Raw genomic sequence first — 21,780 nt, forward strand, 5'->3', positions numbered from 1 at the left:
TAACGCCGCGCGATGTTCACCATACTACTCTATATTCAGATTTCAAAAGAGCCTGACGTTCTCGCAGCTTACGATACGAGACCAGATTTGTTTAACCCCTAACCCTCTTGACTTATACATTAACATTATTCCGTATTGGGCGAGTCGATGTACTGCATGTGGGGTCTAAAGAAAAAAAAAGAAGGCATAATGAGGAACTAGAACTATCTAGACCTAGTCGGAAGGTCACGTACTTGTACTTACCTTTTCTTTGAGGGATTTGAAATCAAGTTGTTGCATTGACAAATTGTCGAGGAACAATTCATTACAAATTTGGCCACAAGTCAACAGAGGAATAAAGTCCTGGGAGAGATGATCTACTCAACTGATATTTTAGGTATACTCCTTTGCACTATAACTAAGCCCCTTGCTTTCGAAAAAACATCGTAGCATGTGCATACATAAGGAGAAGAAAAGTTTAAAGCTACCGAAACCCCGAAAACGGCGTTCCCAAGATCCTTGCCCCGGCGTCGTCGAACCTGACCCCTTCGCGCCTCAGCAGAAGCCTCTTCTCGTCCAGCGTGATGCCCTCTCCGTCGCGCGGCCACTTGCCCTTGAACCCGCCCAGGGCGCCTCCCGTGGCGACGACGCGGTGGCAGGGCACCTCGGGAGCGAAAGGGTTGCGGCGGAGAGCGTTGCCGACGGCGCGCGGCGACGAGCCCAGGTGCGCTGACATGATGCCGTATGTCGAAACGCTGCCGCTTGGGATCTGGCAGAGCAGCGACCACACCTTTTTCTCGAACGCGGTGCGAGACGAGGCGGCGATGAGGTCTAGCTGCGGTTGCATGTCGTTGTGGGTCGGGAAGAGTGGTGCTTGGCTCTTGGTGGTTGTGGTGGTGGTTAGGTTTGTCGTCGTCGCTGCTGCTGGGCCCGGCGGTGGAGCTGGTGATTTTATTGATTTTGCGTCTATCGCTGTGGTGGAAGAAGGGGCTCTTTGCGAGCTGCTCTTGCTGACGCATGCCCGGCGGGTCAATTTCTTGGAGACATCCAGGTCGGGCGCCTGACGGCGTGTAGGCCTCGTGATCTCCATTCTCAGGAGGCGCCCGCGACCGAGTGATGATTCTTCAAGAGCCAAAATGTAGTACTGTAGAGGGCGGAGAGCGAGTTTTGGCTTGTGAATGAAAAATTGCAGCGCTGTGGTCTCCAGGTTGCTAACTACATATATGTAGTAGGTACCTAGTTGCGTGTAATTGCACTAGAACTAGTACCTAGGTACCTATGTATGAGTTAAATTGAAAATAATTCAGGTTGGACGCGCTTCGGCTCCGACCCCAATCTCCGACCATCAATAGTACTTCGTAGGAGCCAGGTACAAGAAGTAACTGGGGTCCCTGTCCCTGCACGTACCTTAAAGGCCTGGTTTGGCGTTGCCCTGTTGCATTACATACCTAGGTACCTACCTCCCTGGCGAGAGATGGTTAAGGACCTTTGGCAGCAGACGTTCCGATGCAGTTGTAGCTACACGCGAAAAGCCATACTTCTCTATAAACTTGGCAGTGATTCCATGACATTCGTTCATTTTGGAACTGTTCAAGGCCCTTCATGATATATATAATGAATTCATCATTGGCTTGAAGCATAGGATGCTTACTGGCAACTGGGTAGGACCCCGTCTGATTCCCGCGGTTGGATCCCTGGATGAGGTGCATTGCCACTTGCCTAGCCCCGCTGTGCAAACGTACTTTTTTTTGCATCCCAGTCACTTCCCCGCCAAAAATATTTTGTCGTCGCGACAAACCATATTTCCCACAAACAGTACGAGTTAAAAACATCAACAAAAAACACAGAGGAAACACTCACTTTTTGTCGCAAAGAAAGACCAGATAAGGAAGACTACTTGCCAATAACAGGTAACAAAAAGGAAGAAAAATAAAGTTTCAAAAATGGCCGACGAGGAAGAAATCTCCGTCTACGACGAGGTCGAGATCGAGGACATGACGTACGACGAGACGCTCCAGATCTACCACTACCCGTGCCCCTGCGGCGATCGCTTCGAGATCGCTCTGGCTGACCTGCAGGACAGCGAGACCGACATCGCCGTCTGCCCAAGCTGCAGCCTCATGATCCGCGTCATCTACGAGGTCGAGAACCTGCACAAGACGGATCTTGACCCGGAGCCCGAAAAGGAGAAGGAGGGGACGCCCGCTCAGGTTGCCGTCGCTGCGTGAAGTTACCAAGTCGTGAGCGGATAGGTATTTCACGTTGCTTGGAGTGGGGGGAAAACACGTTCGAGACAGCGGGGCGCACACAAGTCTTTGAGGCAGTGCCTGACGCCTCGAGCCCATGCTGCTTCTTGAGAGACTCATGTACTTGCGGGCCTGGTTGGCTCTCGCATGTCCACCTTCAGCATGTGGAAAACCGATGCTTAAAGATGGATCGCGATCGATTGTAAAATCACCGAGTCTCTCGCAACGATCGTGTCGAAGGGCCAGCACCAAGGGGTAGAGTCTCGGATAGGATCGCCTGGACATGCGCACCGTCACAAGAATGCTGTACGCTTTCGACTCAAAGGTTGAAATGGGCAATATTTGTGCATTCCAGGGTGGATCTTTCAGGGGGGGCTAAAAGGGCGAGGAGAAGCTCTAACGTTTGTCTGCGCCGTTGCGTCCTTGAAGCAACAGACCGAGGACTGGGGCGGGGGGGGGGGGGGGGGCGGTGACCCAGTAGTGGAAAGATAGGGTTCAGAGCGTTACGAAGGCATCTTATGCTGTGTGCTGCATTTTCTGAGAAGAATATACCAACTTGACTGCTGAGTCTTGTCCAAGTTTGCTCTTGCAGAGCTTTATTCTCGGAAGTAGCATCATAGCACAGCACTAATCTTATCAAACCAGCCCCTAGATTTTACTCGGCTACGTGTATAAAAAAAAGTCTACCAGCAGCCATAATTGAGTGCTCTCATTGTCTTTTTTTTTCTCCCTCGCCTAACCAGGTCCCACACCATACTACCTGAAGTGATTGTATCCTAAGAAAGAAGCTCACAGGGCCAGCAAGCCCAACCCACAGGCAACAACCATGCCCATCACCGACCCGTCGCAGACCACCTGCCCAGCAGCCGCAGTGACGACCGTGGGTGGCACTGCGGTGACGATGGTCGGCTTCGCCAGGGTAGGGCTGGCCAGGGGCGGAGGGCTCACGATGGGAGGGGTGACCGCTGGTGGTGGTGGTGGGGGCGGCGGCGGCGCCGAGACTGGTAGGGTTGCTGTGCGGATTTTCTGGTCAGCTCCCATCCTACAGGTCAAGCTCTTGACTAAGAGTAGAGGCAATGGAATCAGGAGGCTAATATACAAAGGAAGGACTTACCAGCAGCAGTGGAGGCAGGAATTGGCAAGACCATGGTCGCCGTGACGCCGTCGGTCAAGTAGATGGTCGTCCACAGGGAGGAGGTTGCTGCGGCCAGCTTGGCTCCGTCGGCGTGGCCAGCTGGATGATCATTAGCGGCAACGGCCGTAGTGAGGAGAGAGGTGAGGAGAATGAGTGGAAGCATCTTGTGTTTTCTGATTCCGGTCTTTCCTGCTACCGGGCTATGTCTTTCGTTGCTTTTCTTTTCTTCTTCTCTTTTTCTCTTGTTAAAAAACCAAATCGAATGTGGTTAGCAACGCGACAAGCAAAGTAATGAGGAGATCCGAGGAGAAGGCATCTTCGACCGGAGACGAAAAGAGACAGTTCTTTGAGCTCATAAGTACCCATGATGGAAAGCTCAGTGTCACGCTCGCGTCTTTGGTCCGCAGAAATCGGTGTTTCACGTAAAACTGCTCGTCATCGGCGGGAGTCGTACAGTCAATGCTCAAATGGAGACACTGAATAGGGGCAGTCAAGACGGGCGTACAAGCACAGCATATGGGCTTAGACTACCAAAAGAGCAAACACGGAATAGGAAAACCACCCATCAAGTCTTTCTTCATTTGATACCTGCCATGTCCACGGGTCGGCTTCATTTCGAAGCCTCAGAAAATATGGGAGGAGGGGAAAGGTGGGTTTGGTAGGCTCCCAGCCTCATTCCATACAGGGTCAAAAGAAATCCAAGTCACTCGCTTTGATTCGGCCAAGCATATCTAGAGAGGTATACTGGCAGTGGCGCACAGCATTTTCAACCAAGATATCGTATTTTCTGCGTCCTACGTTTCTCCAAGGTTGAATGAATAGTGTCAAAAAGGGGAAGGGCAACCTCACGCCTTGTCCTCCAGGCTTTTGACCAAGAACTGACCATAGAAAATACACCGACTGTATGCCTGCCGCCTCTCGATATGTCCGAACCAGTTAAGGCTTAGCAAGGCAGCCGGCAGTTACTTGTGCTGTCGACTGACCTAACACCAATCTCATCCGAGTGGCTCTGTGATTTACAATGCACTGGACGAAGTCGACTTCATAGGTACCATCAAACATTCCCTAACCGTCCCACAAACCCGGGTCAACAGGCGACAATTCGCTCCAAAACCCGAATGCCATGTTCAGGAGCTGCAATCACGCGCTGCTTCAAACGCAGCAGTCAAGGGAGAGGACTTGTTATCGATCTACACAAACATAACAGCTGTGAGAGTTACGTACCATATACCCCTCGTTTTCTCCATTCCTGGTCCGGACGCCTCTACAATCCCCCCTTCCTAAAGCTTAGGTGTCGGCGTGCCAAAATTATATCTGCTTGCAACTCTGTACTCAGCACTGGAGGTGTCTACCAAATATAAAAAGGTGATCATAATGGACTATAAATGCTTTTGGAGATTCCTTTTGTAAGGCTTTCCTCCGTGAGCTACCTAAAGGTGCGGCCTGTACTGCCCTGTCCTACGGAGAGGGAAGGGGATTACGACTGACGTCCCGGGATCTCTCAACAAGAGCTGTGCCTCGACTGGCGATACCAAGCTTTTATCTTTCAGCGCGAGGCGACAATCGACCTACAGTCCCCCTTTGATACCATAACTTGACATTTCTTGCGACATGCAGCTGACTTTCGATCCGCATCTTCCGGAGGCAATTACGGATGGGCGTGCCCCAGAAATCTCATTCAAAACGACCAAGTGCTTCACCATACAGCATTGAGATACACCAGTGACAAGTGTGACATAATTTGATTCCCTTTTTTATATTTTGTGACACGATGCTACGACATCATCAACCCTCAACGTTCTCAAAGTAGAACGTCGGCTGGCCAGGCACAGCACCGTCTGCGGCTTGCGCTGTAACATCAACCTCCTTCCCACCATCGGTCAACAGCTTACCCTTTTTGCTGCCCTCAGCGACGGCAACGACATCCACAGCTACGCAGCCAGCCGATCGCTTGAGACCGGCCACCATTGCCAAAAGAGTCTTTTGCTCGTCAAACGCGAGCTTGCGCTCCAGGACCGTGCTGGAGTCCTCTCCGCTTTGCAGTCTCTTCTTGAGGTTGTGCACAAACGGCATGGCCTTCTTCATTTCACCCATCTTGCCGATACGAGCAGAGAGCTCCTTGTCGTCCTTGATGGCATTCTTCTCTGCATCCCAGTTCTCCCTGACCAGGTCAATGTACTTTTGCTGCCATGCGGGGAAAGCCTCGGCTGTGAAAATGGTGAGCTTCTTGGGCCGCTTGGGGTCGAAAGAAACCTCCTTGCCCTTGGCCTTCTTCTTGAGCTGTGCGGACTCGGCCGAGTTGACGTTGGAAGCAGTACCCTTGACGTACTCACGAGCCGCCGCAAGGGAGGCATCAACGGCGGGGACCTCGGGCCAGCGAGCGTGCTGAATAGTCTCCTTCTTGCCCAGCACCTCGAGCCAGATGTACTCGGCCCAGTGAGGTGCGACAGGCAGAAGCACAAGCGCCTGCATCTCAACGTATCGCAGAACCACGTCACGGTGCAGCTTGAGGCCAGCAGCCGCGCACGACTCGCGGTAAAAGCTGATCGCACTCGAGAAGTTGTACCAGGCTGACTGCAGAGCCAACTTGTAGGCGGTGTCCTTGTAGTGACGCTCTGATTCACGCACAAGCATGTTGAGCTCGTTGGTGAAAAGAGCATCCTGGAAATCGTTGAGCTCGCCAGTCCGTAGCTCGCCAATGTTCTTCACAGCATCCTCGATCCACTCCCTTGTCGTGAACAGGCGAAGAATGGTGTTGTCCGCGACGTCCTCGTCAAAGTTGGCATCGTTGACACCGTCACCGGCGTCGGCAATTGCCATCCTCAACGCATCTGCACCGTACTTGCGTGTGGCCTCGTCCAAAGTCATAAAGTTTCCAGTAGACTTGCTCATCTTCTCGCCGTTCATCATTAGGTGACCGTTGACGCGGAAAGACTTGGGCCAGTACTCCCGTGGGAAGAGAGCGATGTGGCAGTATATGGCAAATGTGAGATGGTTGCCAATGAGATCCTAAAGTTTGACAGTAGTGTTAGCAATCGCTAAATTTGGCTTGGCCGCACAGAAATAAGATGTATCTTACCTTTCCAGAGACACGGAGATCTAGGGGGTAAGAGTACTGGAATTCTCTCCGCATCGCCTCCAGAGTCGTCTTGGGGATCTTGGAGTCTTCGACAAGCTTATCGGTCATCTCGGTGCGACAGAAGATGTAGTCCCATACCTCATCGAGCATTTGCTCCGGTCCTATGTCTGCCGAGCCCCTCACACGGCCAAAGTTGTCCTTGTGCAGGAATGGCACTTGTGTGTAGTAGGCCATGTACACGGTGGAATCACTGAGGGACTCAACCAGGAATTTGGGATCCCAGGGAAGCTTGGAACCCAGACCGTAGGTCCTCGCGCAGGCCCATTGGTTTAGCCAGTTAAGCATACCCTTGAAAGCGTGCTTGGTCTCGGTTGTGTAAGTCTCCAAACCGTTTCCGTCGGCGTTTTCGACAAACTCAAGAGCCTGATCGCGCCACTTCTCCTCGCCATAGTCAAGGTACCACTGATCCAACAGGGCTACGATGCACTCATCTCCCGAACGCGATACAACCTTGTTCTCAGGCTCTGCGTATGCAAAAGCAAGACTTTCGTTGATGAGGTCTTGCCTAACCTTTGGCTTGGCAGCCTCAACCTTCTCGCCCGCATACTTGCCAATCTTCATTGTACCTTGGTAGTAACCCTCTTTGTACGCCAGCTCCTTGGCCTCTGTCAGCTGCTTGACGTCCTTTGGCGACGCGATCTTGAGCTTCTCGACCAGGAACTTTGCGCAAAGATCACCATAGGACGGGGTGTCGATGATAGGGACAATCTCCAGTTCGGCCCACTCCTTAGTAATGCCATAGTAGTCTGCCTTCTTGGCCAGATCCATGACGGTTGCGTAGTCGTCAGGTGAGTCGCTGGGTACTGAAGTTACCACACCGGTGCCCTTTGTCTCCTTGACAGTCTCCATGGGCAGAATGCGGACCTCTTTGTGAACTGAGAGGGGTGCATTGACCCTGGTTCCCACGATGTCAGCGCCAACAAGGTCGGCAAGCTTCTCGGGAATAGCCATGTCCTTCTCCAGCAGCCCCTGGAAAGCCATGTTCTTGGCAGACCTCTCTGTGATAACAAAGTATTCCTTCTCCGATGCCTTGAAAAGGCCGTACTTGAGCTTAGGACCGACAAAGCAGCAGGTCTGGCCGTACATGGTCTCTGGCCTCAGGGTCGCGGGTACGAGGAAGACGCTCACGTCGCTCGGGACCTTGCCCTCCAGGGCTGCTGCAGCCTTGGGTGCCCATTCCACAACCTTGAGCTTGAGGGCAGTGTACTCCTGTGGGCCGACACCCTCACCCTCACCTCTGTCGTGGTCCATACATGGTTGTCCGTCCTTGGCCGAGTAGATTGTGTAACGCTTGCCGAACTTGACCTTGTTCATCTCCCGTAGGCGGTTCATGGTCCACCTCACAAAGCTGTCGTAGTAGGGGTTGGCGTCGGTGGTGACAAATTGCCTCCTCCAGTCGATTCTGGCACCTGTAGCCTTGAGGTGCTCGTGGCACAGGGGTGGGAAGTAGTCGAGCCAGTACTGGCTATCCGCGAACCGATGAATCTCCTGCCTTGGAATACCAATAGACTCCATGATCTGGAACTGGTACTTCTTCTTGACGGTCTTGGCATTAGCCTTGCCCTTGGTGGCTGTGAACTTTGTCAGATCTTCCCTCTGGCCAGCAGTTGGCTTGGGCGCCGGCGCGGCCTCGGGCTCTTCAGACTCCTCATTGTAGCCATCGAACTCCTTGCCGAACTTCTTGACCTCCTCTGCAAGTTTGTCGGCACAGGCCTTGATAGGCAGACCGGTGCAGTGATAACCCTGAGGCCAGAACGTCCTCTTTCCCTGCATTCGGGAGAAGCCCATCTGGAATTCGACTTTGCTCATTGTGAAGTAGTGTCCAATGTGAAGAACACCGTTCATGTAGGGGTAGGCAATCGTTCCGAAGAACTTGGGGAACTTGGTACGAAGCTCTTCGGGAGATATCGAGTCCAAAGGATATTCGTCCAGAGACGGCGCATTGAAGTTGAAGACGCCATCTTCCTCCCACTTTTGCTGGTACTTCTTCTCGATGGCGACCAGGGCAGTACGCTTTTCGGTCTGTGTGAAAGATCTGTCAGTTAATTCTTGTTACTTTAATATCAGCATTGGCTCATAAACCGTACTCCTTTCAACTCCTTTGTTTTGGAGATTTGAAGCCCATCCATGGTGGGAATGGGAGTTGCCGCCGCCGCCATGGCGTTGTAATGTTATAGTTCGTCAATCCGAGTGGTCAAGTGCTCAAGTTATTTCGCGTGGATCAAATGACCGACGAACTGATTGACTGTTTGACAGTCTGATGCTATAAAAATTCGAAACTACCACCTAGAAAACTTCACTTAGACTTGACTCACGGAGCCGTCCGTCATCGCGAAAACATTCTATGGAGGGGCAAACCAGTCAAACCGCGGGGTGCTGCTGGTGGACAGGGATCCTGAAGAGGCTAAGCCTTTTTTGGACTAGCATATATCTCAGGAACCCAAGAAAACGCAGATCCCTGATCTATTGGCACTGTGAGCCTGCTTGTATGTTTTCCTCGACACCCATTTTGAATATGTAGTGGTGTTGAATTTTGTAAGTTCGCAAGACGAGAACATAGTCAAAACTGATAGCCACCTGGTAGCTCCGGTGGTATTTGATATTTCTCACATAAGCTTACTACATAAGCTTTTATTCGCTGACCTCAACCGTACAAAAGTCCTGCGCAATGCAGTTGACTATCTACCTGACATGAAAAGGAACAGAAATGGTTGCAGGGCTGAGTATAGTAACATCCGTTCCCTCACGCGTTGAGCTGCTCTTGAAGGAGGCCTTCTGCAATAAGTGCCGGTACAAGCGGTAGTACTGAATGAATCGATGTGAAAGAGGGCGCCATGACGACTACCTGGTACCCAGTACCGGGTGGGGACCGAGTTCAATTCGGCCACCAATTACAGCCAGCCATTGATCATGCGTAACGAAAAGGCACGTGAAGTCCCGTAGCAATTCACATTTACCAAAAGGAACTGCATGCAACGCCATCGTCATGCGATAGGAGACGAAAATTAAAATCAAAATAAAATCCGCCTGCAAACTTTCATACCCAAACAGTCGATTGAGCGAAGCCGAGATCTCTTGGCACCATGTTCTCGGCCACCCTGGCGCGGAGGCTTGCCACGGCAGCAGAAACATCTGCCTCGGGCGCGAAGAGCAGTGGCAAGCTCTACATAAGTCGATACCCAGCCAAGAAGGTTTGGCCGCCAGACTACTCCAAGCTGACGCCCCAAGCCCAGCTCAAGTATGAAAAGAAGTACAAGAGGAGAGTTGCTATGCTCTCGGAACGACCGCGTTGGGACCGATTTGTCAAGCTCGCGCAGCTTCTCTCCGTCACGTGTACGTCTTGTGGAAACTCTCAATTCCGATTTCTTTATCTTCAAACAAAACTGCGGAGCCTACAGGGAAATGCTGACTTTGTCCACGGGTTATAGCCATTCTGGCATACGCCATACTCTTCATGAAATGGGAAGACGAGAGACACAATCCTTTCTTTGGGGTACGTACAGCCGGTCTATACCGACCTGCTCCATTACATCTAGACTGAACGTCTCTAACTAGATATCACGCTTTTTCAGATCAAAAAGGGCTTCTGGGCGCAGTTCGGATACACTCTTGACATGGGGACCAAAACGCCCATGCAAAGCACAACAGCGCGCCCGGATTTCAACAAGAATCCCCAGTAATTTTCTTGCCACACCTCCCTTTGCCTCCACTTGTACAATATAATGTAGCCATTAGCATTCAGCATAAGCCCAGGTGTACTGCTTTCTTTTCCACCATCGGACCCGCTCCTGTTGTGCACCTGTAGCTTTCTATCAGGACCGGGCCAGCTCTTCGCGTATACAAATCCTGTTCCAGGTCGCGGTGACAGAACACTTTATCTCAGTCCTGTAGTTGGCATCTGTGGCCTCTGCAGGCCGAAGGACCAGCCTCGATACCCTTAAGATGGAGACGTCCTCCACGGCTTCGCAGTAAAAGCGGCGAATCTTGCCAGAACCACGACTTGACATATCCGGTACGGGATGCCCTCGCCAGCTTCTTGGTCACCTTCCATGCCAAACCCCTATACCCAAACCAGATCCTATACCGCCGCCGCCGCCTCTCCCGTCATTTGTCTGCCTCTTGGCAACAGTACCCTGCGCACGCACACCGGCGACGATCCTATCCAGGTTCGTCTCAACGACGACACCACCAACAATCATCTCGCTCAGGGTCGAGTGCAGAGTCTCAAAGTTGAAGATCAGGTCCAGCTCGCACACGTTCTCAAAGAGCTTGTCCAGCGCCTCGACGTAGACCTGGATCAGGTCGATGAGCGCGAGGGGAGACTCGGTGGCGGTCGAAATGACGATGAAGTAGAGTGTTGCATAGTTTCTGTACGTCACGAGAGACGGCACGTCGTTCTGCTCGGTCGAGTCGGTGTGCGAGGTGCCCGAGGCGGCGAGGAGCGGAGGGAGCGGGAGGAAGTTGCACGACCCTGTGGGCCGGTTGGACACGAGCGTAAAGATTTCGGATATGAGCCGCTGCTGCATGTTCGTCTCCTATAGCATACGCAATGTTCCATCTTAGCGTCTGTCACGTCATAAGTACTCACTAAGAGCGGGAACGAAGCTTGCTCTGCCCTTGATCGAGTTGTCTCACTAGCTGAGTATAGAATTTGGTCAGCCGAGGCTGGCCTTGGCCGTTAAAGACCAAGAACGCGTTGATCATAATAGGCGCCTGCCAGCTCGTCGGCCCTTCGAGTTCTGAATGAGGTTGGTACAAGTTGAAATACCTTCAGACGAAAGAGTAAGAGGCCGCGTTATCGGTTGGTGGACATTTGCGATCATGAGTTGTGGGGTAACAAACAGCACCGCAGCGGCTGCGGTACAAGTGGGGCATACCAACGACCCCAGCTCAATCCCGGGCTTGGCGCGACGTCAATTGGAACTCATAAAGCTCCAGGGGTGAGCTAACAACAAAGGAATTTAAGAGAACTTCGAAGCTCCTTCGTCTCAACTGAAAAATCCCTGGCCCAGCTTTCTTGAACGCCAACCACCTTCACTGAATCGTAAATCTAGTTAGTGTTTTACTTACGGAGAACTGGTTCTCATCTGGTCGCGCAATCGTATTCCTACTGAACAGGTAGATACTCCATCATCCAACGTTCACAGCAAACGGTGGTCAACCAGTTCGGTCTCTATCAAAAGCATCAAAGATCAACAAAAAATGAGTCGTTCCGCAATCAATCTCATGCGGGTTGCCCGCCGTGGCGTGCTTCAGAATGTTGCAGTCGCCCAGCGGGCACCACTTCTGTCTACTGCAGTCCCTGCCCTGAGCAAGGTCAACGCTGGTCCGGCCAAGCTGTCCAGATCGGTTGCCACCTCCACAGCCAGCCGGATGAAGGGTATTCAGCCAGAGTCGGAAACCCCTGAGCCAACAGAGCCAGTCGAATCAGCCTATGTCCCCAAAACACCGGCTCCGCTTGAGGAATCGGAGTATCACGATATTGCGGATGAGTATCTCGACAATGTCTTGAGCAAGCTCGAGGACGTGGCAGAGCAGCGCCCTGACGTCGACGTTGAGTACTCGGTAAGTAGTGAATCTAACTAAGCACTTTCTCAGTCGTGACTTGGCGTCTTGCTGACTTTTGATCCAAGTCCGGCGTCCTGACGCTGGCATTCCCGCCGCTGGGAACCTATGTGATCAACAAACAGCCGCCCAACAAACAAATTTGGCTGTCATCACCCGTTTCCGGCCCCAAGAGGTACGACTATGTCATCATCGGCGATGGACAGAACCAGAAGGAGGGCACCGGCTTGGGTGACTGGGTCTATCTGAGGGACGGGTCCACACTCAGTGGACTGCTGATGGAGGAGCTGAACGTCGATGTTATCACCCCTTAGTAACGAGTGATACCTACGGATTCGGGGTTCCGCCATTGTACAGTATGTAAGCATATGATCAACCGTTGAAAGGCAACAGCTGTTAAGCCACGAAGGGCAGAATTTTCTTGGGGTGACAAGCCACAGTACATGTATACGTGGCACTCAGAATATTTGCATGATATGCACGGGAAACATGGACCAGGCCGAAGGGTTCTGTCATCTGCGTCTGCGTCCTCTGGCCAGCAAAGAGCAAACGCTGTGAGTGACAAACCGGGCAGTTCAGCTTCAGAGCTTGTTTAGTTGCTGGTCACCGAATAATAAAAAGACTAAATGAGGCTGCAATTTTGTAAAAATTAATTGTTTTGCGTGATGCGTCAAAGATTCTCAGTATGTGTTACATACATCAAGGGACAGCATCATTGATTTCCCCTACTCGCCGATGCAGGGTAGATAGAATCGGGTTGTGACATTGATGGGGTTTATCTCATCTTCCACTTATCCAAAAACATCCTTTTGTTTGACAGAATCTTCTCTTTTTGGGGGAGATTCGCCATTACGATTACAGCTTTGGCATGAACGACTTCTGGGCGTATAGACACCGTCGAAGAGGTGGAAGTTACCAGAAGTTTGGCTGTGCATGTAGAAAATGATGGAACTTTTTTCCTGCCTGGATGGGGTTGGTCGGTTGAGCCTTTCAGGCTCCACCTCGAAATCCAAAGCCTCAGACAAACAGACAAAGCACTTTAAAATCTCTCCAATAAGCCAGCAGTCGGGCTTCAAAAATTCTGAATATTTGTCGGAGGGCGTTCTTCTTTATTCGGGTGCAATGTTAAGATCTTTTCAATTCATCAGTTGCGCAACATCAGTTTCAATCCGGCGCATCACCACAGCAAAACGTTTCGACGTGCAGCAAAGCCGCCTCCAACACAACATGGCAGACATCAAGAACACTACCAATCCAAGTCCTGCTCCTGAACAGGGCGCTGGGGCAGAGCAACATAAACCCCTTCCACTGCCACCAACGTCTGATCAATCCACCGGTGCGGATGACGGGGTAAAGCAGCTCAATGTCCAGGGCGGCTCAGTGTCATTCGACCATCTGGGACCAATAGTCGTAAACCAAGATGGAACCATGTCGCGAGTGGCCAACTGGCCCAACATGACACAGATAGAGCGCGAAAACACCATTCGAATCCTGGGGAAACGCAACCAGCTTAGGCTGGCAGCGCTACGGAAAGCAGCCGAAGAGACAGGGAAGGCGGGTGTCGGGGAGACGAAGAACTAAGGGCGAGTCTGAAAGATTGGTATCAGACTTGCTCAACGGCCATGATGAACTTTTGGGGTCCAGAACTGAACGGCGAAGAAGGCGAAACGATGGCAAACCCGAAAACATATTCATATTACTCAACTTCCTTCAACTTACCTACGTGTTGTTTTATTATACTGTACTTTAATATTTATCAGCATGATTCTATCATAGTAAACGACAGCGAGATAAATCTGGTTTATCCTTCCCAGACTTGCTACACAGGCTTGACATGTAAGCCAGGGGGATATTAAGGCAAAATCGCCAACAGTACTGCTGCAGAGTGTACGTACGAAGTACGTGTAGACTGGTTAAGTGGGGCCTTGAACCAAAACCAGGGGAACTGTGGAGCTGGAGACACATAACGCGCCGTTAGCTTCCCTCAGCCCTTCCCTCCATCCTTTCCTTGCATACGGGTGGGTTCGACTTCATTTCACTTTCATTCAATCGAAGCTCATCCGAACCCAGAAAAAGAAAAGAAGCAAAGAAAGGGGCTGGCCTTTTCCTATTACGTGCTCATACAACAACAAAACAAGGAGGGAAAAAAAATCTCCTATACCCTGTAATCCGCAACAAAGATTTCGCGGGACCCAGGCCGCTGTCGATCCCTGATATCCACCGCTCTGATGAGGTGACATCCGTAATTCTTTTCTCGCATGATTTCTAAATGGATGTAGCGTCCTCGTCGTGTGAGCCTCCGACGAACGCCATGTCCCGCCTGGCTCGGAGAATCGAGCGCTGCTGCTGCACCTGCCTCGGCCTTTCTCCTTTAGCTTTTGTGTACGGCCTCACAACATGGGGAGTCTGGGTGATTGTCAACATAGGATCATCCAAGACATCTTCTAGCTGGATAGGTAAGTCTATTGACCCTTATGGCTTCTCCTCCCAGTGCAGTATTGACAAGGGCGTCCTCGACACATCTAGGCACCACCTCCTCCCTCTTCGGCGTCATTCTCTATCTCCTTCTCAACTGGTCATATACCACCGCCGTCTTCACCCCGCCGGGTAGCACGACCGACAATAATGGCTACAGTGCACTTCCCACATCCCGCGCTCCGTCGGCGACGTCCTTCACGGTCAAATCCAACGGCGAGCTTCGCTTCTGTAAAAAGTGTCAGGCCCGCAAGCCAGACCGATCGCACCACTGCTCAACATGTCGTCGCTGCGTGCTCAAGATGGACCACCACTGTCCGTGGCTAGCCACTTGCGTTGGCCTACGAAACCACAAAGCTTTCATCCTTTTCCTCATCTATACGACACTTTTCTGCTGGTACGCCTTCGCCATCTCGGGCATGTGGACCTACAACGAGATCATGTTGGACACCACTTATGTTCAGGACATGATGCCGATAAATTACATTATGCTCTGCGTCATCTCGGGCATCATTGGCCTCGTGGTCGGCGCCTTTACCATATGGCACCTCGTGTTGGTTGGCCGCGGCCAGACCACTATCGAGTGCCTCGAGAAGACGCGTTACCTGTCTCCGCTGCGCAAGTCTCTCCGGAACGCATACGACGCCCAGCACAGCGGCCACGGCATCCCCCTGCCGGCCTATGGCCAGCAGATCCTCGAGATGCACGAGAACATCGCACCGGGCATAACGCGGCCTGAAGAGGGCGAGGATTACGCCAGCGGCGGCGGCCAGTTGGCCTCAGCCGTTCCTCAGCGCGACGGCAACGGCGCTCTGTACAGCGAGTTGCCCGGCCCAGAGGGTCAGATGGGTCGCCGCCTGACGTACGACGAGCTCGAACGGTACCAGGCCCGCAAGCGCTACGATGAGTACCTGGACGAGCAGGATAGCGCCAAGCTGCCCAACGTCTTCGACCTCGGCGTCCGACGAAACTACCTCCACCTGTTTGGCCATAACCCCTGGCTCTGGCCTCTCCCCATCTGCACCACCACCGGCGACGGCTGGTCCTGGGAGCCTAGCCCCAAGTGGATCGAAGCGCGGGACAAGCTCGCCCTCGAGCGGGAGCAGCAGCGAGCCAGGGAGCGTGCCGCCGGCTGGGGCATGCCCGAAGATGTACACGACCATGCCGCGGCCGCGCCACCGCCGTGGAGCCAAACGTCACAAGCGGCCCCGGTGTACGCGCAGAACGGCCAGCAGCAGACGCACGACGAGTTCCACAATATAACTTCCCCAGCCGCTGGCGGGGCCGGCAGGCACTACAACAAGAGCCCGATCGCCGGGGCGCGCATCCCTTCCAAGGCAGACCGGGTTCTCGGCAGGGATCCAAGCCTCTACGTTGATGCGGCACCGTCGCAACCCCCGCCGGCGTCTGTCTCCATGCGGCGCCTCGGCCCCAAGGGGCGGGACGACCTCTTCGATGATGATGAAGACGATTACGACGACGACGACGATGCTGCCGTTCTTGATGAGGACTTTGCCGCCCCGGCGGGCACTGCCAAGGACAGGGTAACGGACAGGAGATCGCCTGGCCTGCGGCCGGACAAGGACTGGGGCCGCGGAGGCGCGAGCGGCCTGCTCAGGGGCAGTGGCACCATAAGCCCGCGATCACCAGTCCCGGCCGGCAGGGCGAGGGGTGATTCGGACGTTGGCGTTGATTAATATTAGCATGCGAACAGCCAGAAACCGCATTTGCAGAGATGTATCGTGTTTGTAGTGTTTTATTTTCCACATCCACTGTTTCTATCCTTATGTCTGGACGATGGTTTTACTTTAGAAATCATTTAGCCTTTGTCATATTAGACTTTGTTTTTTATATATCCAGCACGCTATCAAATGAATTAAGGATGAAAAGTGATGGAACCATCCCATATGGGATCTGAATCATTGCCCTCTCGCAACATTCGAGCAAAACAACACGATCTAATTCGTCAAAAGATTTCCAACCGTTAAGCCAACCCGGTACGCCTTTTGTTTGTTTCCCAACCATATAAACGCCCAACATGCAAAATCCATCATAGATCACCATTTGCTTGACCGTCAGTCTGCTGTTGCTGATCCTCATCCTCTGTCGACTTGTGATCTCCACTTCTTATAGCCATGACCCCGTCCCGCCACTTGGTATGTAATCTCTCCAAACCCTCGGCAGCCTCCTCCTCCCTCGCCCAGCGGTCGAAGTCCCTCATAGCGCCGCCGGGCAGGCGGCCGTATTGCCAGCGCACGGATCGGACGACGGCGACGTCCTCGAGGGCGGCGAAGCTGGAGCGCAACAGGTCTGCGGGCGGGAGGCTCTGCGCGAGGCCGTCGGTTACGCCGTTCGTGCTGCTCCACAGCGCCCATGGGCAGCCGGCGACGGCGAGGTGGCGGATGCGGTCGAGGCCAATCGTCTGGCGCCAGAGCGCGGCGCAGCGCGGCGAGACCACTCTGCCCGACAGGCAGATGACATCCCGGCTCAGGTCGGCGTAGATGCGGGCCTGGCCGTCCTCGCAGCCGAGAACGAGCTCATACCGCTTGAGAGCTACGGTTCGGGATTCGTGGCAGGCGTGGAGCATTGCTGGTGGTGACGTGGAGCTTGTCCAGCCTCTGATTTTGGGTTTTGTCTTGAGGAGCTTGCTGGTGGTAGTGGTGGTAGTCTTGTTTGTCGGGGTGGGAGTGGCGGTTATGGGTATAGTAGCGGTGGTATCATCCGTTTCAGCCTCGTTGCTGTCATCTGCATTTATGACAACAACACTACCGCCGTCGGTGTTCGTGCCATGAGGAGCCCCTCGTCTTCTTACTTGCGGTACAATAAGCCTCAGCTCTGCAAGCAGAGTATCCGTGGCTGAGTATGGAGAGCACAGGACCACGGCCCGCGACCCCGGGATGGCCTCTTCCCAGATCTGCAAACGAATCTCTGCAGGTAAAAGAGAGAGCTGCGGGAAGCTCTTTGGGGCACCAGCCTTCTCTCGAGCCCTCCTTTCTTTAACGTTTTCCAACCGCTCTCGAACGGCGTATCTGGCCCGGCAGACATGTGCCCGGGCCTGTCTCTTGTCCTCGGCGATCTGCTCCGACATATCGTCGAATCGACCGGTCCAGCCGTCGACGAATATATCCCGTTGTAGACGTAGCGATGACCTCAGCTCCCGTGACTGTGTCCTTATGAAATCCATTGCCGGCAGCAGGAGCGTCCTGTTGCTGGCAGCAGTATCGGGAGTAACTGGGTGTGCTGTGTTTGGTGTTGATTGGGACGCGCTGGCGCCTGCGGGCATAGAAGTAGCCGAATCCATTGTGTCTCTCTTGTTCTCTGTCTTTTCAAAGTTGAATTTCTTCCCTGAAAAGAAAATTTTGCTTGTCTCTACCTAGCTATAGATAGATACGATAGGTAGAAAGAGGTGGTTTGGACGACATAGGATTCGAAATGGACTTGAGACAACGATCGCGAAGGTAGGGGTAGTGTTTAACCGCTGTCGGACTCGAGTCGCCAGCTCGGCAAGTAGTGCCGTTCAAAAAGAGGGCTACCAGTAGATTTGACACCAGCCTCGTCTCGCCTTGACCCAGAGGTGAAAGACGGCGAAATCACTATACACCAGGGAGGTAGAAAAAGAAGGGGCAGAAAGTCAGAACTCCTGCCTTAGTGATCAGACAGTAACGAAGCAAGAGTCAGACATGACACAGACAAAGGCTGGTCGCGAGAGTATAAACGGTATCCAAGGGGAGCTAAACACTTATTCAGCTCCCCGAAGCCTAGCATGCAAGGCATTGTCTGTTCTGTTCTCTTCACTCCCCACCTACTGGACCGTGGTAAGGGAAAAAAAATCCAAAAAGAGACTAAAAAAATAAATAAAGTCAGAAAACGGCAAGGACCCTGGAGATCACCGCCTTGGCCGACCTTAGGCCCGACAGATAGTAGGCCAACAAGTTGGAGTGTTCCCAGCCATGCCAGCGAATGGGAACGCCGATTGGAAAGGAGGGGTTATAGGGGGCCCATTCCTCCGGAAGGAAACATTGGCGCTCTGGGGGGAGGCAAAGAAATGGCGCACAGGGACGGCGCCTTCTAGACTGATTAGCGTCCGGATTGGAGCACAAGAGGTCCAGAGATCTGCAAATGTGGGTGTTGGGAAGTCTTGGTAGGTGTGTAGAGTGTGCTCAGGGTGGTTGGGGAACTGGAGGGTGAGGGGGGGCGCTCTTTTTTCTTTTTGCCGCTATTTGCCGGTGGCAATAGCTTGGAATCTAGACAGCCTTGGCCTTCACCGACCCGACCTCGTGTGTTGTCTTATTCTAGGTACTGTAAAGCAACTGCATCGTGTTGGGATACCGAAGAAGTTGAACATTAAGTTTTGATGGTTGAGCGGTGAAAGAGGCATATGTATGGAGAAAAAAGTGTACCTGAGTAGCAAGCCTGACGAGACTAAGGTGATGATTCGGAGGCTAGGTAGGTACCTAGGTAGAGTACCTTTACGTTAGTTACAGAGGCAGGGAGCAAGCAGTTCAAGGGGACGTTGCGCTGCATCGTCGGGATGAATTCGAGGTCGGTCGGTGAGCTCCTTCGTTCGAGGGCTGGGGGCGCTAGATTCTAAAAATGGACCAACGTCAGCGCTCTAGATAGCACAGTTCGGGGTCCGTCCATCACTAAACTTTGCCATAGTGGAGTCGCTAAAGCCAAACGATTAATCAATCAATCGCATCGACTCGCCGCCAATGTACGCTAACAATGGGTATCTGAAGAATAATGAAACAAAAAAAGGAAAAAGAACCACTGACAAGAGTCGCCAAACAGCGCCCTTTTCCTTCACCTGTAAACGAATGAGAATAAAACGATCGCGCAATATCATCCCCCGCAACCAACCACACCCATACATGTTCCGGGTTGCTGCCGGCTTGGCAGTCATGCTTCGTCGGTTGCCAGCAGAACTTGCGGCTCGGGAGCAATCAAAATTTAACAGTACTCCCTTACTGTAGACACTTTTTAAAAGTCCGGCTCCAACCTTGGGTGGCAGCCAGATTTAGGCCAGGGTGGGTAGCCAGCCATTCAGCCAAGAACAGATAAGACATAGTGAGCTGAAAATGGCGAGTGGTGAAAATTCACTCGTACCGCATAAGCGCAACAGAAAATCAAAATCACATTCACACAGCGCCGCAGCATGGTTCTGCCAAGCTTTTTCACGAGACGACAGAAGGCAAAGTTTCTTTGATAATAAGATTGAACTTTAGCTTTAATCGTACCACTAATCAATCGACCGGGGGTTGATGGAAGTCAACTACATAGATGGGGGAGGGAGACATAAGGCACGGAGGAAGATCACCAAAGATACAGAGTATACGTAGCTGATTCAAGACAAAAGTGATCGGTTAACTCCCTTGGGTCAATCACAATAAGAGAGGGGGGAAATAGCAAAGATCAGGCGATTTGGTCTGTTTTCAACCGTTCTCTGCCGAGACGGGCAACCTGTCAGTATACGGTAGTAGTAGCAATGGTCTAGATCTAGATCTAGAACTAGACCCAAGCAGGGGTCAGCAAACCTTCTGATGGCTGCATTCACCTCTGCCCTTGTTCGTGTTTATCATCCGCCTGGTCATAGCGCCGTATTTGGTGCATATAGTTTGACTACCCTGGGGTCTGTCCACTTGGCTTGGTGTAAACACCAGAACAGCCTCTCGAGTTGTTATCCACGTTTATGGCTTCAAGAAGAGCTAGGTGTCTGTATCAAGTATAGAGTATATGGTTAACCTTCTTGCTACTAATGGGGTCCTTTAACAGTGATATTGTGTATTTCTGTTTGGAAACATGTACAAAACCTTGGTTTGTTAGAAACATGTTTGATAGAGATACTTTCTTACTCGCGAAGCCAACCTTCATAACCTATTTCGCCGTATAATAAACATACATCATAAGCTCCCTCATAACCTGCTCTTCTGCGTATCACCCAAGTACGACCCACCCAGCTTGATCATCTCGACGGCCTCGGCAACCATTGACCTCACAATGTCACCGGCCGGCTCCACCTTCTTGATGTTGCCCGCGACCTGGCCCATCAGGTGAGGCAGGTCAATCTCACCGCCATTCTCGGTGCCATTCTCAAAGTCGTGCTCGATGGGCACGATGCCCTTGTCACACAGCTCCTTGATGCGGTCGGGCCGCGCGTGCCATTTGCGGATGTAGTCGTTGACCTTCAACCTGAGCGGCCTCCCGCTCAGCACCAGCGTTCGTTCGGTGTCCTCGGGGTTGCAGTCGACCACGGCCTGCTTGTGCTCGTCGCTCGAGTTGGACTCGACGCTGGCCACGAACCGCGTGCCCACCCAGACACCGGCGGCGCCTTGCATCAAGCTGCTGGCCAGACCACGGCCGTCAGCGATGCCGCCCGCCGCCACGACGATGGCATGTTGCTTGCCGCCCAGCATCTTGGGCCGGTACCGGCGCGCCACGTCCACCACGGCCGGGATCAGCACGCTGTTGGCAATGTCGCCTGTGTGGCCGCCGCCCTCGCCACCCTGGGGGCAGACCAGATCGACGCCCAGGTCGAGGGCCTTGACGGCGTGCTTGGGGTGGCCGACCATGTTCATGACGTAGATGCCGGCGCCATGGAGGCGGTCGATGACGTGCTTTGGTGGCACGCCGACCGCCGACACGAACAGCTTCGCCCCGGACTCGATGGTGATGTCGATGAGCTCGTCGAGCTTACCGCCCGTGTAGTCGTGGTTTGTCTTGCGCGCGTTTCCGCCCACCTGCGGCAGGGCCAAGTCGACGCCGAACGGCAGGTCGGGGGTGTCAAAGTTGGCCTTCATCTCAGCGATGATCTCGCGCAGCTGATCCGGCGTGTACATAAAGCCGCCGATGACGCCAAGTCCACCCGCGTTGGATACCGCCGCTGCAAGCTTGCCGCCTGACACGCGGGCCATGCCGGCCAGGACGATGGGGTGTTTTATCCCCAGGAGCTGGGTGAGCGGTGTTGTGATGGGGCCTTTTGCTGACATTGTGTGGGATTTTATTTTGTCTTTTGTTGGCTGCTGGATGTTTCCTTTTACGGGAGTTGCCCGAGTAGCAATTGGTCTTGGTCCAGGTTAAAGCTGGATGCCGAGCAGCTGAGAATAAGTTCAAACGGTCAAGGACAAAGCACTGGTCCAAAGAGATATAACGATAGATTAGATATGCGTTTAATATACAGAGTAGTCCAACTCATAAGTTTCTCTGCTCGAAGTGAAGTCAGTGTCAGGGAAAGAGCCAAAAAC

At 52.8% G+C, this 21,780-nt stretch overlaps 11 protein-coding genes across 11 annotated transcripts; 5 read left to right on the top strand and 6 right to left on the bottom strand.

Annotated features, from left to right (window-relative positions):
* Window positions 1–125: 125 nt before the first annotated feature.
* Window positions 126–826, bottom strand: MGG_02429 (RING-2 protein; the record flags this gene model as incomplete). The annotated part of the gene is made up of 2 exons (XM_003709168.1): window positions 126–165; window positions 468–826. 2 exons carry the CDS (start codon window positions 824–826, stop codon window positions 126–128), a joined length of 399 nt encoding a protein of 132 aa, XP_003709216.1.
* Window positions 827–1,757: 931 nt separating this feature from the next.
* MGG_02430 (diphthamide biosynthesis protein 3) lies at window positions 1,758–2,693 on the top strand. Its single transcript, XM_003709169.1, has one exon. The coding sequence runs from the start codon at window positions 1,923–1,925 to the stop codon at window positions 2,205–2,207; it is 285 nt and encodes a 94-aa protein (XP_003709217.1). The 5' UTR covers window positions 1,758–1,922; the 3' UTR covers window positions 2,208–2,693.
* Window positions 2,694–3,014: 321 nt separating this feature from the next.
* Window positions 3,015–3,523, bottom strand: MGG_02431 (uncharacterized protein; the record flags this gene model as incomplete). The annotated part of the gene is made up of 2 exons (XM_003709170.1): window positions 3,015–3,238; window positions 3,340–3,523. The coding sequence occupies 2 exons, from the start codon at window positions 3,521–3,523 to the stop codon at window positions 3,015–3,017; spliced, it is 408 nt and encodes a 135-aa protein (XP_003709218.1).
* A 1,515-nt stretch (window positions 3,524–5,038) lies between these two features.
* MGG_02432 (leucyl-tRNA synthetase) lies at window positions 5,039–8,840 on the bottom strand. The gene is made up of 3 exons (XM_003709171.1): window positions 8,587–8,840; window positions 6,440–8,521; window positions 5,039–6,369 (listed from the first exon to the last, which is right to left on the bottom strand). The coding sequence occupies exons 1-3, from the start codon at window positions 8,656–8,658 to the stop codon at window positions 5,146–5,148; spliced, it is 3,378 nt and encodes a 1,125-aa protein (XP_003709219.1). The 5' UTR covers window positions 8,659–8,840; the 3' UTR covers window positions 5,039–5,145.
* Window positions 8,841–9,439: 599 nt separating this feature from the next.
* Window positions 9,440–10,395, top strand: MGG_02433 (uncharacterized protein). The gene is made up of 3 exons (XM_003709172.1): window positions 9,440–9,832; window positions 9,928–9,992; window positions 10,072–10,395. The coding sequence occupies exons 1-3, from the start codon at window positions 9,583–9,585 to the stop codon at window positions 10,177–10,179; spliced, it is 423 nt and encodes a 140-aa protein (XP_003709220.1). The 5' UTR covers window positions 9,440–9,582; the 3' UTR covers window positions 10,180–10,395.
* MGG_02434 (AP-3 complex subunit sigma) lies at window positions 9,960–11,317 on the bottom strand. The gene is made up of 2 exons (XM_003709173.1): window positions 11,135–11,317; window positions 9,960–11,034 (listed from the first exon to the last, which is right to left on the bottom strand). The coding sequence occupies exons 1-2, from the start codon at window positions 11,201–11,203 to the stop codon at window positions 10,540–10,542; spliced, it is 564 nt and encodes a 187-aa protein (XP_003709221.1). The 5' UTR covers window positions 11,204–11,317; the 3' UTR covers window positions 9,960–10,539.
* Window positions 11,318–11,443: 126 nt separating this feature from the next.
* Window positions 11,444–12,702, top strand: MGG_02435 (mitochondrial iron uptake protein). The gene is made up of 2 exons (XM_003709174.1): window positions 11,444–12,064; window positions 12,133–12,702. Exons 1-2 carry the CDS (start codon window positions 11,702–11,704, stop codon window positions 12,376–12,378), a joined length of 609 nt encoding a protein of 202 aa, XP_003709222.1. The 5' UTR covers window positions 11,444–11,701; the 3' UTR covers window positions 12,379–12,702.
* Window positions 12,703–13,091: 389 nt separating this feature from the next.
* MGG_02436 (uncharacterized protein) lies at window positions 13,092–14,054 on the top strand. Its single transcript, XM_003709175.1, has one exon. It carries the CDS (start codon window positions 13,187–13,189, stop codon window positions 13,643–13,645), a length of 459 nt encoding a protein of 152 aa, XP_003709223.1. The 5' UTR covers window positions 13,092–13,186; the 3' UTR covers window positions 13,646–14,054.
* A 4-nt stretch (window positions 14,055–14,058) lies between these two features.
* On the top strand, window positions 14,059–16,490 carry MGG_02437 (palmitoyltransferase PFA3). The gene is made up of 2 exons (XM_003709176.1): window positions 14,059–14,520; window positions 14,591–16,490. Exons 1-2 carry the CDS (start codon window positions 14,334–14,336, stop codon window positions 16,234–16,236), a joined length of 1,833 nt encoding a protein of 610 aa, XP_003709224.1. The 5' UTR covers window positions 14,059–14,333; the 3' UTR covers window positions 16,237–16,490.
* Window positions 16,328–18,934, bottom strand: MGG_02438 (uncharacterized protein). The gene has a single exon (XM_003709177.1). The coding sequence runs from the start codon at window positions 17,838–17,840 to the stop codon at window positions 16,590–16,592; it is 1,251 nt and encodes a 416-aa protein (XP_003709225.1). The 5' UTR covers window positions 17,841–18,934; the 3' UTR covers window positions 16,328–16,589.
* A 1,310-nt stretch (window positions 18,935–20,244) lies between these two features.
* On the bottom strand, window positions 20,245–21,525 carry MGG_02439 (oxidoreductase; the record flags this gene model as incomplete). The annotated part of the gene is made up of 2 exons (XM_003709178.1): window positions 20,245–20,252; window positions 20,493–21,525. 2 exons carry the CDS (start codon window positions 21,523–21,525, stop codon window positions 20,245–20,247), a joined length of 1,041 nt encoding a protein of 346 aa, XP_003709226.1.
* Between the last annotated feature and the right edge of the window lie 255 nt (window positions 21,526–21,780).

This window comes from Pyricularia oryzae, chromosome 1 (assembly GCF_000002495.2).
Source record: "Pyricularia oryzae 70-15 chromosome 1, whole genome shotgun sequence".
Taxonomy (NCBI): domain Eukaryota; kingdom Fungi; phylum Ascomycota; class Sordariomycetes; order Magnaporthales; family Pyriculariaceae; genus Pyricularia; species Pyricularia oryzae.

Excerpts from the sequence above, each read along its gene's own strand:
- MGG_02436 (XM_003709175.1), top strand. The coding sequence starts at position 13,187 with ATGTTAAGATCTTTTCAATTCATCAGTTGCGCAACATCAGTTTCAATC.
- MGG_02432 (XM_003709171.1), bottom strand. The coding sequence starts at position 8,658 with ATGGCGGCGGCGGCAACTCCCATTCCCACCATGGATGGGCTTCAAATC. Across the intron at positions 8,522-8,586 it reads AAACAAAGGAGTTGAAAGGA|ACCGAAAAGCGTACTGCCCT; the intron begins GTACGGTTTATG and ends TCTTTCACACAG. Across the intron at positions 6,370-6,439 it reads ATCTCCGTGTCTCTGGAAAG|GATCTCATTGGCAACCATCT; the intron begins GTAAGATACATC and ends GTCAAACTTTAG.
- MGG_02437 (XM_003709176.1), top strand. The coding sequence starts at position 14,334 with ATGGATGTAGCGTCCTCGTCGTGTGAGCCTCCGACGAACGCCATGTCC. Across the intron at positions 14,521-14,590 it reads GACATCTTCTAGCTGGATAG|GCACCACCTCCTCCCTCTTC; the intron begins GTAAGTCTATTG and ends CGACACATCTAG.
- MGG_02433 (XM_003709172.1), top strand. The coding sequence starts at position 9,583 with ATGTTCTCGGCCACCCTGGCGCGGAGGCTTGCCACGGCAGCAGAAACA. Across the intron at positions 9,833-9,927 it reads GCAGCTTCTCTCCGTCACGT|CCATTCTGGCATACGCCATA; the intron begins GTACGTCTTGTG and ends CACGGGTTATAG. Across the intron at positions 9,993-10,071 it reads GACACAATCCTTTCTTTGGG|ATCAAAAAGGGCTTCTGGGC; the intron begins GTACGTACAGCC and ends ACGCTTTTTCAG.
- MGG_02435 (XM_003709174.1), top strand. The coding sequence starts at position 11,702 with ATGAGTCGTTCCGCAATCAATCTCATGCGGGTTGCCCGCCGTGGCGTG. Across the intron at positions 12,065-12,132 it reads ACGTCGACGTTGAGTACTCG|TCCGGCGTCCTGACGCTGGC; the intron begins GTAAGTAGTGAA and ends TTTTGATCCAAG.
- MGG_02438 (XM_003709177.1), bottom strand. The coding sequence starts at position 17,840 with ATGGATTCGGCTACTTCTATGCCCGCAGGCGCCAGCGCGTCCCAATCA.
- MGG_02434 (XM_003709173.1), bottom strand. The coding sequence starts at position 11,203 with ATGATCAACGCGTTCTTGGTCTTTAACGGCCAAGGCCAGCCTCGGCTG. Across the intron at positions 11,035-11,134 it reads CCAAATTCTATACTCAGCTA|GAGACGAACATGCAGCAGCG; the intron begins GTGAGACAACTC and ends CGTATGCTATAG.
- MGG_02430 (XM_003709169.1), top strand. The coding sequence starts at position 1,923 with ATGGCCGACGAGGAAGAAATCTCCGTCTACGACGAGGTCGAGATCGAG.